This window comes from Adiantum capillus-veneris, chromosome 27, assembly GCF_014529385.1.
Source record: "Adiantum capillus-veneris isolate H3 chromosome 27, ASM1452938v2, whole genome shotgun sequence".
In the NCBI taxonomy this organism is placed as follows: Eukaryota; Viridiplantae; Streptophyta; class Polypodiopsida; order Polypodiales; family Pteridaceae; genus Adiantum; species Adiantum capillus-veneris.
The window spans coordinates 101985042-102003285 of NC_140957.1; the positions used below are offsets into that span (position 1 = coordinate 101985042).

Below are 18244 nucleotides of genomic sequence, written 5' to 3' on the forward strand. Positions count from 1 at the left end.
TCTGAGGGGTGTTTTGATTCACAAAAATTTACTGAGGCTGGTGTCACATTGGGACACCCGGCCATGCCTTTTGAAGGGTATAACCAATAAAAACTCGGAGTGCATTTCCTTTGGTGTCACACTGGGCCAGTGGACGGGTTTTCAAAGGCTGAGCTGGAGGTCTAGCTCAGAGCCAACTTTTGCGTGAAGATGGCCAGCCGAACCAGGTCGGCCAACCTGCAAAAGTTCTATAGCAACGAATCAGCGAGCACCGCTCTCTACACCTTCTCTCTCTCTTCGTTTACCCGCCCACCAAGCCCGCCAATTCATTTCTTCTGCTGCTCTTCTCACTGTTTGGGACATTGTGAGCTGCAGCTCTGCAGCCCCAGCGCACAAGGTAAGCTCTTGTAATTTTATTGTTAATGTTGCATTGCCTGCTTACTGTTGCACTTCCCTTGTCTCGCCTCCGCACTTCCCTCATCTCGCCTCAGAGCTGGAACAATGGAGTGGTGTATTTGCATCTTTGAATCGACCTTGGAAGAATAGAACTCGCCCCCATCCCCTTCCAAATCCATCCCAGAAACCAAGTTATTCTCTTGGTAGTTTGCTAGGCATCTTCACCATCCTGCTGCCTACAATGGCACAGCCAAACCACACGAGTTAAAGAATGTTGTTGTTATGCTGTTAATGTTGCTCTTGCCTGCTTTTCCTGTTGCACTAAGGAATAACATCAGCAAGTGTTTGCTAGTAGGCGAGGGAATGAAACAAAGTAGATGATGCATGGATTAGTGTTGAAAATGCCCTTTTACCTGATCACTTATTCTTCAAATGTATTCATCAGGGCAATGGATTCCCAGATACCACCCCTTGGATCCCAACCAGAGGAAGAGTTTGTTGTCTCTTAACCAATGTATACTCCCTCGCCTTATTACCAATTTAGTTCATCCACCCCAGCTTCGATGGCATATGCAATGCCTTCCCATGGATTCAGTGCAATGCTTACTTCTTCATCTCCAAGTCCTCCTATGTTGTTTGGGCCACCACCCATTCGTATCATGCCCCGGGTTGCATCCCCTAGTGAAAACGCATTTAAAAGCCCAATAACTGGCAAGCTTCTATTTGAAGAGTCTATGCAGGTAAACTCCGCAAAGCCACGTAAAAATGCTCGCAGCCAAAACCAATCCGCCAAGGAGGGAACAGGTGATGGGGATGGACCTGCTCCAAAACGAGCCAAAACTAGCAAGGCAAAAGCCAAGGTTAAAGAAGAGGATGACGACGATGCAGATAAAGTGATGTGGAAGGATTTTTGGGTAGAGCACTTGATACACATTAGAGGAGGGATGAATGATGAGTTTAACAAAATGCCAAAGCAAGGAATTGATCTTTGGGGTAAGGTGGCGACAAAGCTGGCATCCATGTTTGCTAATTGCGACAAGGATGGGCAGGCATGCAGAAAGAAGTGGGCAAGGGTGAACAAGCAGCATAGGGAGGACAAAGCGCATAACGCAATATCTGGAAACGATAGAAAAAGATCATGCAAGTGGTACGACGTAGTGGATGAATACATGCATGACAGGGCAAACGTAGTGTGCAAGAGTCATGCATCCTCTATTGGGGAAGAGTTAGAGCCAGGTGATCATGGCCAGGAAGGCGTTTACGTGTATACAAAGGAAAAGGAAGAGAAGAAAGTAAATCCTAAATCTAATGCAAAAGATGACGCCTTGCACCAATTAGTCATGCACATGAAAGAGGAATCTTCACGCCGAGCAGCCATGGAGGAGAGGCGACAAAAATCATTCGAGGCGATGCAGTCAATTATGGCATCACTCCTACAACAAGCTCAGAAAGATTGATCTCCATATGTTACTTTTGATTGAATTTCATCATATTTTAGATCTTTTCTTCATGTGGATGAACACAAGCTTGTATATTCAGTGTACTCAAAATTTGCGATGAAGTAGGTTCAGATTGTACTTGAGCTGACTTTTCATCAGATTGAGTTTTTAAATAAACTAATATTCTGGGATGCATCAGGTTATGTTCTCAATGGATGTAACAAAGGCTCTTTTTTTGGTGTTATCAACGCGTATTTTCAGAAAACGCAACATAGAAGATGTTCAGCTGAAAACTAATCATGTGCTTTCAGCATTCTGTCATCTGAAAATGTTCAACTGAAAACTAATCATTGCTTGAATTGTGTCATCTGAATTGATTTTTCTTGAGCTACGTTTTACTTGAGCCGGATTTGATGATGAAGGCGACCATAGTCAAGCGTAGTTACTTGCTGCTCTCTTCTTTAGTGACTCGGATTTTATTGATTATAGTCTTTCAGCCTGCATAGCTCTGTAAGTCTAGAGATGAAGTGGCCTACTTCTTTCAAATCTGGTCATTTACACTTGGATGGTTCAACTTTGGTCATTTACACTTGTCCTGTTTTGTAAATGACAACCCGATATGCTTATGGTGGTTATTAATTAAGCTTTTTTTTGGCTCTTATGGTGGATCCCATCGGAGTGAGATCTGATCTTGAAAACTTCCTACTCAGAAAGTGATTGCTTTTTCTAGAGCTCTGCTACCATTCAGCCTTGCCAATTTTAGTACCGATTTTGTGTAAGACATAGTTAAGATCGTGTTCCCTCTTAATTGATTTTTCTTGATCAGGTTTTACTTGAGCTGCGTTTTCATCAAGCTCAGTTTTGAAATAAACTAATGTTCTAGTATGCATCAGGTTATGTTCAGGGATCTTTTCATCATGTTTTATGAACACCAGCATGTATCTTCAGTGTACTCGTAATCAACTCCAACTGCATTTAGTCAACTTCATTTTTCCGTATGCAGTGAAAAATGGCAAACTGGAGATGCCTTGCCATCTTGTGTGCAGTGGTGTGCTTTGTGGTGATGATGGCACTCCAAGACCCACTTCAAAGTCCCGAGGAAGAGATGATGGAAGGATGGTGCAATGTTCTGGTGCACCTAGTCAAAGCAGACAAATCTCAGAAATGACGACGTGGTCACTTGACCCGAGCTTGCTGGACTTTCTCCCATCCCCAAGGCTACCTGCAACGCTTTCTGCTTGGTTCATGGGATGAGAAGATGTTCAAAAAACGTCTTCAGGTGAGTAAAAATACATTTGAGTACATTTGCTCTATGTTGGCCCCAACAATGAAGCGACAAAACACGCGTATGCGTAGAGCAATCAGCTTGGAGGATAGGGTTGCACTTTCCTTGCATAGACTTGCAAGTGGAGCTAATGTGGAGGTACTTGCAGATCTTTATGGTTGTGCCAGAAGTACAGGTACAAAGATCGTGCTGGATTTTTGCAAGGCAGTTTGTACAAGTGGTTTACGTGATTTCTATATACGTTGGCAATCACACACTCGAATGTTGCAATTGGCTGTATGACAACATCAATTTTGAGTGAGTTGCAAGCTATTAGGCCACAAACTGAGGATCAAGTAGTAGCACGTGGACAAAATGATGGAGGTTATAGTATTGAGGTAGAAGAAGATGACGATGATTGTGAAAGCAATGCACATCACTTGGGCTTCAAAGCTGCCAGGCGCGACAATTTGGCAAGGGTAATGTATAAAGAGCACACACGACGAAATGTCCAATTGGTATTTGGAACCACGAATGTAATTGACAGTGACAATGATAGTGCTGATGATGAAGCTGAGGGAATATGACATGCAAGATGCATTGTTTGTTGCATCGTAAAATGAAAGTCTACCTTGCATCAATTTTCTTTGTAGTTTTGTCTCTTATTTAAGAAAAGTGGATTTTATTTTGTAGTTTGAGAACATGGATGAATATTTTTGCATTTTGTTTGGCTACGAATCGTAATCAATAATTGTTCAATGGTTGGCCGGTTGTCCTGGTTGTTAACCTGGATTGCTCTGTTACAAAGTGTGTTTTTTTCCATCTTCTGGCGAGGTAATCCGTTGAATACATTGGTCTCATTAGCTCGCATTCTGCTCACATTCTGTCTCAGGCTGCTTGTGTTTTGGACAGGTTGGTCACATCCAGCACAGGCTGGTTGCTTTCTAGTTACATTTTGCACATGGTGAGAGAGAGCTTGCGTTCTGGACAGCTTGCTCTGGGTTATTTGCTCTGGGTTAGCTTTGAATTATCGAATCAAGTACCGATTGGAAACCTGGCTATTAGTAGGACCTGTTGATGATGAGACATTCATGCCATGGCTGTGAGTTGAGGCCATTGTTTACAGCTGTTACATGCGCACCATGCTCGACCCTTTCCTTGCTCTCATCATCAGCTCGAATGTGCTCTTAGTTTTGCACAGGCAAGGTCGCTGTTCTGTAGCGCGCGCAAGGCGTTTCCCTTTTTTTAAAAGCAAGTCCGCCCCAGTGTGACAGCAAACCAACTGGGCCAATTTGAGGCGCCTGTTGGCCTGGTGGACATCATGTGACACCTCAGCATGGCCGGGTGTCCCAGTGTGACAGGGGCCTAATCATCTCTGCAGGCCATCGTGACTCCTCACCTTGTTTAACTTTTCCTCGGAGTGCTATTTTTAAGCTTTTCATACCTTTCCTCAGAGTGCCATTTGTAAGCTCCCCTCTCCTCCTGTGTATGGCCGCCCTCCCACCTGATTTTACTTCGTATGTCGCAGGCGCAGATCGCCATGATCGTTTCCCCTCTCCTGCAAGCAGTATCTCTCACCATGTCGAAGGAGATTGCAGCACCGGCTATGGTATCCTAGACCAGCACCCTCTCCACTACCCCTCAACGAGCTCAGCATCCTGCATGATGACCCAGATTGTATGGTCTCGCGGCTGTTGGAGTTTCCTGTCTGTACTTGCTGCCTGCAAGTGCAGTTTGAGCGCTCGCCATCGTTCATTGGCTTCATCAATGCTTCTCCATCTCCCCCTTCGAAGCCGGAGCATCTCCAGTGCTACCCATTTCAGCCTGATAACATGTCTGGACCCACTACATTTGACGGCGAAGTGTCAGCTCTTGATTGGCAAGAGAGCTTCAATTTTCCACTCTCGGATGAAATCAACAATGAAATCAATCTTTGGGACTTGTTGGCATCATCAAATATGCAACCTGCATCAGTTATGGATGGCTGCATTGACCAAAATGCTGTTTTTCATGGTGTGGATCAAGTCTCCCAGCTAGAAACTACGATTTGTGATCTTCAGCATTTCAATCAACCACTTCAGCTTAAGTCGTGTCTGACGAGCAGCCCCACATCCATGGAGGACATGGTCTACACAGGAGGAATTTCTGGCCCTATTCTTCCTACGGAGCTCTCGAATGTCACACCTAGTTCATCGCTCTTCTATGGGACGTCCAACTTGTATCTTGAGTAAGTGTGCAGGTTACCACATGATCAACATCACCGTAGAGGTACTAACGAACTGCCCAATGAATTAGGCATTCACTGGTGTCTAAGCAGTTGTTAAACCTAGAAATTTCAAGAAATTTTAATGTGTATTGTCTAATAGCTCACTTTTATGCTTTCACGATAGATATTGAGGATGTTGCATGAATTCTTTTAATGTTTAGTTTCTCAATGACAATCGACTAATCTTGGGGTGAATTCTGGCAGACCAGCTATTTTACCTGCTCCATTGCATGGGGTCACCATGGAGCAGAACTCCTATGAAAGCTTCTATGAGGTTGAGGACATGGGATCTGTGCATGGCAGGAACGAGCTGGCGGCAACCAGGCTTACCGAGATAGAGATTTGTGGAAGAATCGGCATGCTTGCATGTGGTGGACAAGCTGGAGGCATGAAGCCTAAAGAACAGCTAAGGTAATGAATGGTTTTCAAATAGATTGGGGTTGTGAAGTCTGATAACTATTCTTTTGGTGAAATGAGCTAGAGATCCACCTCAAGGATTGGTCTTCCTGACGGTGTTAAAGCCGATGGTGATAGCTTAGAAAAATGAAGTAACTTGTGAAATAGTGGTTTTAATCCTGGGTGATAGATGTTAATGATGTTTCTTTAGCTGTGTTGTTATGGTGATGGCAATTGGTAACATCCTGGATGAATACTGGCAGAGCATTGATTTCACCCTCCCCCTTTCATGGGGTCGCTGCAGAGGAGGGTCCACAGGAAAGCTTCCTTGAGGTTGAGGACATGCATGGTGGGAACCAGGCAGCAACCAGGCTCAACAAGACAGAGTTTTATAGAGAGATTGATAGGCTTGCATGGAGGAAGCACGGACAACCTCTAGGCATCAAGGCAAAAAAGTGGCCAAGGTAATCGACAATGTCAATGGAGAGCCACTACAGTCCATTTTTTAAAATTGGCCTTTTGGGTTCTTTTTTATAAGGAATTGTCTTGTTGGGGTGTTCATAAAGCTGATGATGGTGTATGTGTATATGCTGCATACTGTGGAGTCCAGCTTGTGTCGTAGGAGCAGCAATGGTAATCGATGATGTTTTATGAGGCTTGGTTTATGAAATCAGAGTTATTAGTTTGCATGAAATGGAGAGAGCTACTACATTTCATTTCTAAATTCTGCATTTTGGATACTTTTGAGTAAGGTAAGGATTTCTCGTCTTGATGGTGTTCATGAATGTGATGATGTTGAGGATCTTGTTCTGTGTTAAAGGTGTATGAGTATTTCAGCGAGGGCTTGTGGAGGCGTTTGTGAGGACAAGCACCATATCTGTGATGGTGAAAAAGTTAATTTTAGGGTGAAGACCCAGAATATCCTTCTGGATGATGGGTTCCTGTGGCTCAAGTATGGTCAAAAGCTGATCAATGGGCATACACACCCAAGGTGACTTTCATCCAAAGCTCTCTCTGATTAGTGATGTGTGATGCACAAAGATAGGCATTCAATTCTCCTCCCTCTTCCATTGTTGGCTCTCTGAGACCTATGTTTTTGAGCTGTAGACAGACAAGCTCTGGCTAGATGTAATTGGCACGGGAAGTTTGCATGCATACTTCTGTAGCTCTCTCTCTCTCATGTTACTGAAGGGTGGTTAATGAGTGTTTGTGTGTGTGTACAGGAGCTATTTGAGATGTGCGAATGCATGGAGTGGATGCAAAGTGCAGAAGCGCGTTAAGAGGTGCTCAAGTTTTGAAGACTCAGTCGACTTCCCACTCTCCCTAAATAGGGTTAAAATCGAACCCTATGGGAGGGACAAGCCCATTGCCATCTTATAGCAATATGTTTTGCAGATATTCATTCGGTATAGAACAGAATAATATCTCAACTGAAAAAAAAAAGAGGAAAACAGAAACTTAGGAAAAGAAAAGGATTCTAGTTTTGTTTTTGTAAAAAGGAAAATGGCTACAAATCAGTGAGCCCCCATGGATGCACATTGGAATTTTTTGCCATGAGGTGGCCAAGTGTTGTCAAAATCCTTGGATATACATTGCAAAACTCCTCGGCATTCTCAACAAGAAGTGGAGCACACAGATAAAGCTCTTAAAGCTTGGCCCCCTCCATTTGTAATGAAATTATATAGGATTTTGTAAAGTTGTTTTCAATCACCAAGACTTTAAGTTGTTTTCAATTACCAAGACTATGTCATAAAATCTAATATCTAACTAACCCAAACGATCGTCATATATTAAATTGATCATATAATGTGGGGAAATAAACGAGAACAAGAGTTAGAATATAGACATGTGCTTATGGATCTATCTCAACACAGGACCAAAGCCACTGGGTCCAAATGAGAGATGGTTTGTCTAATGGAGCTTAGAAAGGACCATAGGGTTGGCTTCATTAAAAACCTTCAAAAGTTAGTGTAAAAGTCCTTGGACCTTAGGTTAAGCTAGGCCTATGTTTGAGGTGCTTGATGGTTAAAGTGCATGAGATGCTTGATATTTAAGGTGCATGCTTAAAGCTAGGCTTGTGCTTAAAGGTCAACCCAAATCCCTACAAGGAGGGGGCGAGCCCTTGAAGCTAGGGGTATGAGAGAGAGAGAGAGAGAGAGAGAGAGAGAGAGAGAAAGAGAGCCTATGCTCTTGCTAAACCCATGCATGATGACTAAGGTGCATGAGGTGCTCAAGCTAGTTGGGGGCCAAGGTGCTTTGGTTCTGGAGGAGAAGCCATATTTTGAAATTGCTCAAGAAATTGAGTCTGTAACTCTTGCCATGAGCTTTGATCTACACCCTTTAGACCATTAAGCTAGACCTTCGCACGTGTTCACAACAGCAACGGCACTGTCTGCAACCTTTATCCGTCTGTTGCCATACACATTGACAACATCCATAGCTCAAAATATGCTACCCAGTCCTTCAAGTCTTCAATCCCTATGAAAATGGGGGGCCAATGCTTAGCTCCACCATCTTTGTCAATCTACAATTTGACCACCAAACATTTCACCACATCATCCACCAACCATCTGTCAGCTTGAAACTCCACTTTCAGCTTCAACCAGGAGCAATCAAATGCTCCTCCATGGGGGCACCAAAAGATAGAGAGGGGGAATCGGAAACACACCAAAAACACACACAAATTCCTATATATAATTTAGGGTATCCACAAAACCTCATAGCCTCTCAAAAACACCTACGAAAAAGACAATTCACACTAGCGGGGCATCACCTGCACACTCCCTAACTTACATACAACCGACAAGACCATCACACCATATGCATGCACCAATGCGGTCCATTTTGGTCATTCCAACTCACACAACACCTCTTACTCACTCTCTCTACACACTGACACCTTCGGTTTGGGGGGCACACACATCCAAGTGGACACCATGGAAGAAAAATCGAGAGCAAGAGAAAGTTAGGGGGGAAGGGGAAATCAACACCAAATGAGGCAAATCGGGCTTGATCTCAATTAAAGAACCACTTACAATGCTTCAAAGCGCCATAAACATGGCTAGCTTTAACAAGAAAATGCTTTTTCTTGCCTTCACAAGCACCACACACTCCCCTAGGCTCTTCTCTTAGCTTGACAGGCACTCCCTCATTAAAAAACTCTTGGTATTCCTCCCAAAAAAAAGACTCCCAAAACGTTTTCAAAACTCATGGTTGCTTTACATTTTTTTCCAGCTTGCCTCTTGTCCATTCATCCATTCCACATCAAAAAATTTTGAGAGGGCGGTGCTCCGTTGTGTACCATGCAAGCTTCACATGCGATCCCGACACAATACCATGTGTACACACCCCACAAGATCCACCAAACAACCGGCGTGGCACCAAGCACCACCAGTGGGACCGCCAATAAGCATCAAAAGCCACCCACACAATGCCTTGAGGGTCGCCCACGCACGCACACCATAGCCGCCCAAGGGGATCTTTTTCTATGTTTTCCTTCTTGTATTATGGATTGGTTGGACTTCAATATATATATCCCCCACTCCCTTGTCCTTGTCCGATTTCCCCATGTGGTGCAAAGCTAAATGAATCGCGTCAAAATGTAAGTCAAGAGTTTTTAAGTTTTCTAGGCGCCACCGAATGACCACTACACTCAATTGCCACCAGTAGGTGCACCACCACCAACTTCCACCAAAACAACCGTTGTAGCACCCAACGAGCCACCACCCTAGCCTGCACGTGCGCCAATGGCGGGATGCGATAGCCCATGCCTAGAGCTCTCTCTCTCTCTCTCTCTCTCTCTCTCTCTCACACACACACACACACACACACACACACACACACACACACACACACATGATGCAACATAAGGGTGTCACACCCCTGCCTATATTCCACGGACTGCTAGGTATATACTTCACATACGGGACCATTATGGTTCCATATGGAGGCCTCCAATTACTGGGCCCTCCCAAGCTCCTAGAACTGCAATTTTTTTTTGTGAGAATTCTACTCTTTTTTCCCCTCTAACCTTCGGGTCTTCGAGAGAAAATATGTAGTGGCTCAATTCAACGATATTTTGATTGTGATCACTGAGCTCATATATGAAATAGGGTCAATTGCACAAGCCGAAGAGTGGAGGCATGTACTAAGTCGCATCGCTTGCTAGGGTGGTGCCTTATAGCGGAAAAGCAATTCACTAATTGGATCATGAAAAATTAGGATGCAATGTTGCCCCCCAAGGAAAATGTAGTGCTTGCTTGAGGTTGATGGTACATTCTTTGCTGAGTTAAATAGGTCGTGCCAATTTCAAACCATTTAGTGAGAATCTTGTAAGATTCCCTTTGAGTTTTAAAGAAAAAGTCTTAAGGGGAATGGGATTAGTTGCCAATGAAGGAGGAGGACATATATTTCTTTGACGGTGGCATGTGTAAAGGTGGGGGGGAGAGAGAGAGAGAGAGAGAGAGAGAGAGAGAGAGAGAGAGGATGCCATCTGTGGGAGGCAAGCCATCATCTGAGAACAAATACGATTGCGAGGTCTGGGGGGAGTGAGGCCGAGCTGAAAGAGATGTAGCCTTGCGGAGTGTTTACATGGTGGAGGTGATGTTGCGTGCGCGCGCGAGAGAGAGAGAGAGAGAGAGAGAGAGAGAGAGAGAGAGAGAGAGAGAGAGAGAGAGAGAGAGAGAGAGTCTACTTGAGGCGGTGAGGAGGGACCTGTGCAAGGCATCCTTTTCTATTTTTCTAGTGTAGTAGGGTGGCACGAATTGGTGCTCAAAAATCACAAATCGCACCCCTTGGTGATTGTGGAGCAGGGAAAGAGATGACAATGTAGCTTCGTGTTGTGCACTTGTGTGCCTGCAGGGTGCTAATCGACGCACAGTCGGGCGGTGAGGCATGGCATGAAGCAAGCTTGGGGGGGAGTATTCACTTTTGCCTTTGACTTGGAGATTCAAAAGGAATCTCATAAGCATTAATGGGTTTTATCATTTTAGACAGAAAAATAGGTAGTCATAGTATTACTGTAGGTGGCCAACACTTGAGCCATTAGGAATCTATGAAGATCCTCTCCAAAGCTTTGTGAATGAAAGGAGTTGCAAAAGAAACCCCCCCCTCCTTCTCCCTTTTGAAAACTTCCATTTTGGCGGGAATCTATGAAGATCCCCCTAGAGCTTTGTGAATGAAAGGAGTTTCAAAAACAAAGCCCTCCCCTCCCCCCCCCCCCCCCCCCCCCCCCCCCCCCCCCCCCCACCAATGAGAGTTGGTGTCATAGGGGAACATTGTGTGACCCATGTCCAACACGATATGGGGATGCATTTCACTCGACACAACCAAGTTAGAGGAACCTAGAGGGGAGGAGGAACTATGGTTTTTTTACTACTATGAGGGTCACAACATGGGCAACAAGCCTAACTGGGTGAGATGGCTACTACAAACGACTTGTTTCTTCAGTGTCTTCGAGAGTTCGCATCTTGTCCTTGCAATGGAGTTTTTAGTAGAGTGAATCTACCATAATCTACTAACATAATATGGCGGAAGGGCTTCCCTTTACACGTGTCGCAATCTGTGACCTGAAGGCTAAAGTCCAAAAAGAAAAAAAGCACAATTGCACGCGATAAAGAGGGAGAGAGGGGGAGAGAGAGAGAGGCCGCCTTCGGCGGCCGGCCGTACTAGTAAAATGAAGGTAGAGCCATGTAGCAAGTAAAAATTCAACATAAGACCCAAAATTGTTGCAAAGCAATCTAGGTTAGAGGAGCCGATCTAGAGACACTAAAGTTGGAAGCCACCTAAGGAGGGTCATTTTTTAGAATTTGCATGGATAGGGGTTTTAGCTGGATCACCACATGTAACTCTATCTGTAGATGTAGATTTGTGGCCTACTAGTGGTTGTAGGTGTAGTTTTTAAGAATTTTTCTGTATTGTGTGTAAAAAATATAAGGGCCCATGTCAAGAGTCACCCTCCCCATGCAAGTGGAAACATTGGATGCTTGATTGGTATGGTGACTGCCCAAAAAGTGGACGATCAAAAATTGTTAGAGTTATGTTAGGTAAAGGTAGTGTGCCTCACCGTGCTTTACCCGTGTCCGCCGACCAGTGTCCGGCTACCCACATTTATCTCCTTATTCTTTATACATACAAAGAATAAGGAGCTCTCACTCACACTCTCACATGGTGCTCACACAGTGAGATTTGGGAGCTCCACCCCACATCCTGTGTCCTGCTCTTTGTCTCCCTCTCTCTCCTTCTCACTTTCCGCACACGCACCGCATCTGCGCACTCACAATTGGTATCAGAGCTATGGTGACCGTGGAGAGCACGACAGCTTTGAGAACTTCAAGGCGATAGCTCGCTTGCTCTCGACGGTGGAGAGATTAAGAAAGCTTGGAAGCTTTGTGAGAATGCAATGGGAGCTTGTGAGCTCAGTTGAGAGTGATGTATGCTCTTGTGGAAGCTTAGAAAGGAGTGTGGAAGATTGTGTGTGTTAACCCTCATGACACACGGACACCCATCACCTACGATGGACGTGTATTATGTATTTGGTAGAGTCAGGTACCGGGCTTGTCGGACCAATAGGGAAAGGTAGAGTGATCGCCGATGAGAGGCGCACTTTAACTTGGACATTCAAGGGATTAGTTGGTTAAGCATGGGCGCCCAAGTGTGAATGGGGTGAGCTCCTATAAAAGCCAACTAAACCTAATTTTTACTCATTCTCTCATTTGTGCAATTGAAGAGTGCTCTTGCTCCATCTCCATCTTCTTCTTCTTCACCTCCTTGTGTGTGTGTGTGTGTGAGAGAGAGAGAGGGAGAGTGTGTGTGCGATCGAGCATTACGAAGGCACGACGACGGCGAAGCGGTTGAGCGCGGCACGACTGTAGCTTCTTCTTCATCGCGGCGAGGAATGCACCACGAAGGCGAGCGTAGAGCGGTGAGTGACACACCCTTTGTTTTCTTGAGCTTGCTAGTTTAGGCTTGTTGTGTGCTTGGAGCCGTTTGTGGCTCGCATACGGTGTATTGGCAAGTCCCTTGCTTCGACAGTGCGGCAAGGAGTGCACATTTTTGGCGCCGTTGCCGGGGATATGCTCTACACTAAGCTCGGTTAGCACTTTACGCTTCCTTGTGGTGCAATTTGTATCATAGGGAAGGGCAGGGAAGGAGTGTGTGGAGATTTCTGTTTTTTGCGTTTTCTGCATTTGCTGTCAAGTTTCAATTTCTGCTATTGTCTGCGTTTTTTCAATTTCCGCAATTTCTGCATTTTCAAGTTCGGCGTTTTCAATTTCTGCAGTTTTCTACAATTTCTGCGTTTTTTCCTGCAATTTCTGCAATTTCTGCGTTTTTTCTTGCAATTTCTGTAATTTTCTGCAATTTCTGTAATTTTCTGCAATCCTGCGTTTTTTGCATACCTGCGTTTTCAATTTCTGTATTTCTGCACAAAAAAAAAAAGTTTTTTATTTTTTCTCCCAAAAAAAAAAAGGAAAAAAAAAAATTCAAAAGGAAAAAAATTTGGAAATTAAAAACGCGAGCGAGTGGGTGGCGATATTTTTCGAAAATAAAAAACGTGACTCTTAAAACGTACGGGTTGGTTTGTATAAAAGATAGATCGGGATCGGGATCATTTTCCCAAGCCCAAGCCCAAGCCCAAGCCCAAGGCCTCAGTCTTATGATACATATTAGACTCACTCTTATATATATACCCTACTCCCTCAAGAGAGAATGAGAGCATGTGGGACAAGTCCTCCACTCTCCTCCTTTCTCTTCCCACTTGCACCCTTAGACTTTCTAGTTTGGGCCTAGTTCCCTACTGGAAATTGACAGTTTTAGGGATTCCGAGGGCATAGAGTGACCAAACGGAGGGCTGTAAAGCACGGCACGACCCTCTGACCGATACGCTCGTTTCGAGCTATCACACGGCCCATTCCACGACACGCTCTAAAAAATCTAGCAAAAAAAAACAAACAAAAAACACACTAAAAACTAGTCACAAAGCCTCCTAGAGCAGCTTTTTGACACCTAAGGGTATCAAAAGCACATGCACTTACGCTCTGGGCGGGTGCTAGAACACGAGCATATTGAGAGTGCCTCTGTTCATACGGACACCCATTACCCATCCACGATAAGCTCTAGACCCTCAGCGGGGACACAAGGTAGCACCACCCAAGACCCTAAAATAGCCGCTAGTGATTCCTTCTCCGACTCAGAAATCATGGAAGCATACCCTACCCAAAACACTGAGAGAGAAGGCCATGCACCTCCCGAAGCTCCACAGCCTAGTACTAGTCTGTTTAGCCGTTTCATGGAAACATTAGGTAGAGCTACTCGCTCGGAACCTGATGCAAATGAAGCACACGAAGAGGATGGGTTGGACTCTGACACACCTCTACGATACCCCATTGAGTTAAATAGTGCCTATGGAAAAGTGCTATATAACGCCTTATTGGACACAGGTGCTAAATACAATCTACTATCCTATGGGGTGTGGTGTCAGTTAGGGAAGCCACCTCTATCTGAGAGTATTATCCAAGTCAAGGGTGTCAACAAGAAAAAAACTGCGGTTTTTGGAATCTGACACACTTCTGTCAGTTATGACAATGGGGTGGTAGCTCAAGACTTTTTGGTCATGCCTACTGGAACTATGGAGGGTAATATAAACCTAGGCCGCACGTGGATGATAGCCACCAAATGCACTATTGATTGGGGGACTGGGGGTGTTACAACGCAAAAACCAACTCTTAGCCCTACCACTCAAGCCATAGTCCCTCAGATATTGCCCAAGGAAATAAAACCCAAGACATTGCATGTCCAGGAGGTTGAACCATACGTCCCCATAGCCCGACTCTCTAGAGCTTCAACTGATGTAGTTGAAAGAAAGCTTGAGACACACAAGAACCATCCTAATATAACAGAGAAAACATACAAGTGGGTCCCTAAAACCTCTGTAGTGAGCATGGTTGATGCAAAAAAACGGAAACCTAGTAGGAAACGTACCACTCACTCCAAGAAAAGTAAGAAAATGTTGCGATGGATCCCTAAACGACTATTGGAAGCCCAAGGCTACTATCAAGGAAATGATCAAATCTGGGTGCCAAAACGTAGATTGTGCTCTTACCTGTCACCTGACCCAAGTAAACCCAATCCTGTGGCTCCAAAACAAATTGAAAATCGCGGAAAGGAAAAAATCATGGAATGTTACACACCCGTTCTAGAGCTAGTTTGGGTACCAAAGAAAGAACGATTTGTTCCACCTAGCTCAGGAACAAGGAAATCAAATGAAGCTTCTTGCTCTTCATGTAGTTCCTCTACGCAAATAGAAGCTTCGACACAACCTCCACCTACCACTGTACATATCCATCCAAGCACGAAAGAGTTTGCACCTTCCGGGGTAAGTTCACCACCTACAACAACGTTGCAAATAAGATCCTGGGAGAGTACCTTACCACCCTTGCAACTAGATGAAACGCATAGGGTAATAGAAAACTACTGGCAAAAATCCTCACCTATTACCAACTGGAACAATTGGTTTCAAAGGGTGACAAGCTCATTTCAAACGGTATGATCTACCCAAGGAAGGGGGGAGTGTTTGCTGACAGTCATCATTCATTTGTTTCCCTCTCAACCTTTTTCCCTGACCTCTCAATCACCAATCTTAGGGAATGTACATATAAAGCTTTATACTCACAAAAAAAAAAAAAAAAGAGCAAGAGCAATTAGCAAACGAGTATGCACATTAAAGTCAAAACATTGACTCAGACCTACACATGTCACATCTGGTACAGTGAAACAGAAACCTATGCCATAAAACACCTTTGATCCTCATCACTTGAGTGATGGAGGGTAGGTAAGATTAGTACGATAGGAGTGTTTCTGTTTTAGAGTTGAGTGATTAGCAAAGATCTCTTTTCCCACTAATGTGCCTCCTGGAGGTATTCCTTTTGTTTCCTAGTGTGTACAGGAGCGTGTTGCTATTGATAGGATTTGGACCTTCATGGAACCTTTCTCTCGTTCACACTTCAAATCAAGCGCGACCATCAACACAAACAGGTGTTTCTTGTCCATTAGCATTGCCCTTATCTTTTTTGCATCCATGTTTGTCTGCTTTGATTGTGATTGGTAGCATACTATTCAGCGCATTTGCTTAGTATCAAACATTTAATTCAATGTAATGTTTTGTCATAATCACTTGTCTAGGTTTAAAAATCAAGCAGTCCGACTAAGCTAGTTTGACCAAGCTAGGTGTTAGAGATCTTCTCTTAATACCATGGGGAATGCCTTCCTAATAAGAATGGTTACTTAGGTTCTTAATCCGATTTAGGCAGCATTGTATGAAATGTACTAGGGCTTTCTAGTGGGCTTAACCCTAGTGACTTTTAGCTTAAGTATTATAAAGGGAGTTTACTAATGTGATGAGCCTGGGGAGTGTATCAGTGTTATATGACCCCCCAAAGTTACAAAATTAAAATGCTGAAAATGAACAAGCAAAAAATCAAAGTGCCACAATGTAAAATTTTAAGCTGGAAGAGAAATTCTGGCTTGAATTGGTACTTCACTCACATGTATCGCCTATGGTACTAGAGCCCTAGAGGTTCCCAGCGTGGGCGCTTTTCCTTGAAAAGCAAAAAACCCAAGGCATACAAAATAAGCACACACATCATAATTGAATCAATGTGAAAAGACTTTGGGGGGTCAAAGAAAAAGTAATCAGTCAGGCGATGATTTCATGAGAAATTCCTTTTATGGTAGCTTAACTACAAGGTTTTCTAGATATAGCCTCTAGTCAGCCCTCGAACATGAATACTTGGCTCTCGCGATTAAACAACTTAATTGACCACAGAAAATTAAGAAGCTTACTCCTGGTATTAATATTCGATCTCTAGTGCTTTTCGACCGTCAAATTAGCGACCCCAGACTTGTTTAATTTTTTGCCTTTACATCTGTTTATGCATTTGATTACATTGCAATTTAATGTTCATTGCTAACAAATTGTTTCAAATTCTTTGACCAATCAATTTTTCTATCTAAAACTGCATATGCTTTTTAAGAGAATGCAATTACTGTGCCAATGTTGTTTGATTTTGCAGTGACTGAAGAAGGCTAAGGACATTCATCTCAAATGCTCTTCCACCTCGACGACCCAGCTTCAACTCAATAGCTTCCGAGGACGGAATCTACATCAGGAAGGGGGGCATGTTAACCCTCATGGCACACGGACACCCATCACCTACGATGGACGTGTATTATGTATTTGGTAGAGTCAGGTACCGGGCTTGTCGGACCAATAGGGAAAGGTAGAGTGATCGCCGATGAGAGGCGCACTTTAACTTGGACATTCAAGGGATTAGTTGGTTAAGCATGGGCGCCCAAGTGTGAATGGGGTGAGCTCCTATAAAAGCCAACTAAACCTAATTTTTACTCATTCTCTCATTTGTGCAATTGAAGAGTGCTCTTGCTCCATCTCCATCTTCTTCTTCTTCACCTCCTTGTGTGTGTGTGTGTGAGAGAGAGAGAGAGGGAGAGTGTGTGTGCGATTGAGCATTACGAAGGCACGACGGCGGCGAAGCGGTTGAGCGCGGCACGACTGCAGCTTCTTCTTCATCGCGGCGAGGAATCCACCACGAAGGCGAGCGTAGAGCGGTGAGTGACACACCCTTTGTTTTCTTGAGCTTGCTAGTTTAGGCTTGTTGTGTGCTTGGAGCCGTTTGTGGCTCGCATACGGTGTATTGGCAAGTCCCTTGCTTCGACAGTGCGGCAAGGAGCGCACAGTGTGTAAGTGAAGGTGCTGTCCTAAAACTGTGTGCGCACCAGCACTGTTTTCAGATTCGTTTTTCTCCTTGTAGAATGCAGATCTGAGAATTCAGTCCTCAACACCACCATCAGTTTCGACGTGGTCTACAACTTTGCAGAAGAAATGTTTTACAAATTCCTCACCGTTTTGCTGATATTCAGCTCAAACTGACTGTATACAGAAATTCCATATTTTCTGTTGTCGCATTGTGTGCGAGTTTGATGCACTTTTGGAAGCACGGGAGATGCTTGAAGTTGAGTGCATAAATTCTAAACCGAAGATGCGATTGCTGCTTGTGTTAAGCTTGTGGTTTGAGGGTTTTTTGGTAGATTTGGGCAACGAAGTACGAAGACGTTTACACACCATCGAAGCGGTCTCTTGAGAGACACGTTTTTTGGAGCACACAGGTGGAGCTTCTTTCACTGGTTTTCACAGGATACTTTGGCAGTGATTTTGTGCTTGGATTCATGGTCTTTGTGAATGGGTTTGCATATGGTTATGGTGCATAGTTGATGCCCATTATATATGCGTTTTGGCGCATTATATATGCGTTTTGGCGAGAACTTTCAAGTGCCGGTCAGCTCTCTTGAGAGCATTGTTTTCGCATTGATCAAGTTTCCGGATTGCAACTCTTTTGGCGCTTGCTTATGCGCGGTCACTCCGTTGATATACGTTGAGTGCGGATTGCCATTGTATGTGAAAATGTGGAGCCATTTTGGCATTTCTACTCA

General features: G+C 44.2%; 1 protein-coding gene and 1 pseudogene across 2 annotated transcripts; both read left to right on the top strand.

Annotated features, from left to right (window-relative positions):
• The first annotated feature begins 219 nt into the window (after positions 1 to 219).
• Positions 220 to 2005, top strand: LOC147422468 (uncharacterized). Its single transcript, XM_086502795.1, has 2 exons — positions 220 to 376; positions 821 to 2005. Exon 2 carries the CDS (start codon positions 888 to 890, stop codon positions 1830 to 1832), a length of 945 nt encoding a protein of 314 aa, XP_086358921.1. The 5' UTR covers positions 220 to 376; positions 821 to 887; the 3' UTR covers positions 1833 to 2005.
• Positions 2006 to 2151: 146 nt separating this feature from the next.
• Positions 2152 to 7470, top strand: LOC147422469 (uncharacterized; annotated as a pseudogene). Its single transcript, XR_015186767.1, has 5 exons — positions 2152 to 5305; positions 5549 to 5755; positions 6004 to 6204; positions 6561 to 6731; positions 6964 to 7470. The product of XR_015186767.1 is annotated as an uncharacterized LOC147422469 (transcript).
• The last annotated feature ends 10774 nt before the right edge of the window (positions 7471 to 18244 follow it).

Excerpts from the sequence above, each read along its gene's own strand:
- LOC147422468 (XM_086502795.1), top strand. The coding sequence starts at position 888 with ATGTATACTCCCTCGCCTTATTACCAATTTAGTTCATCCACCCCAGCT.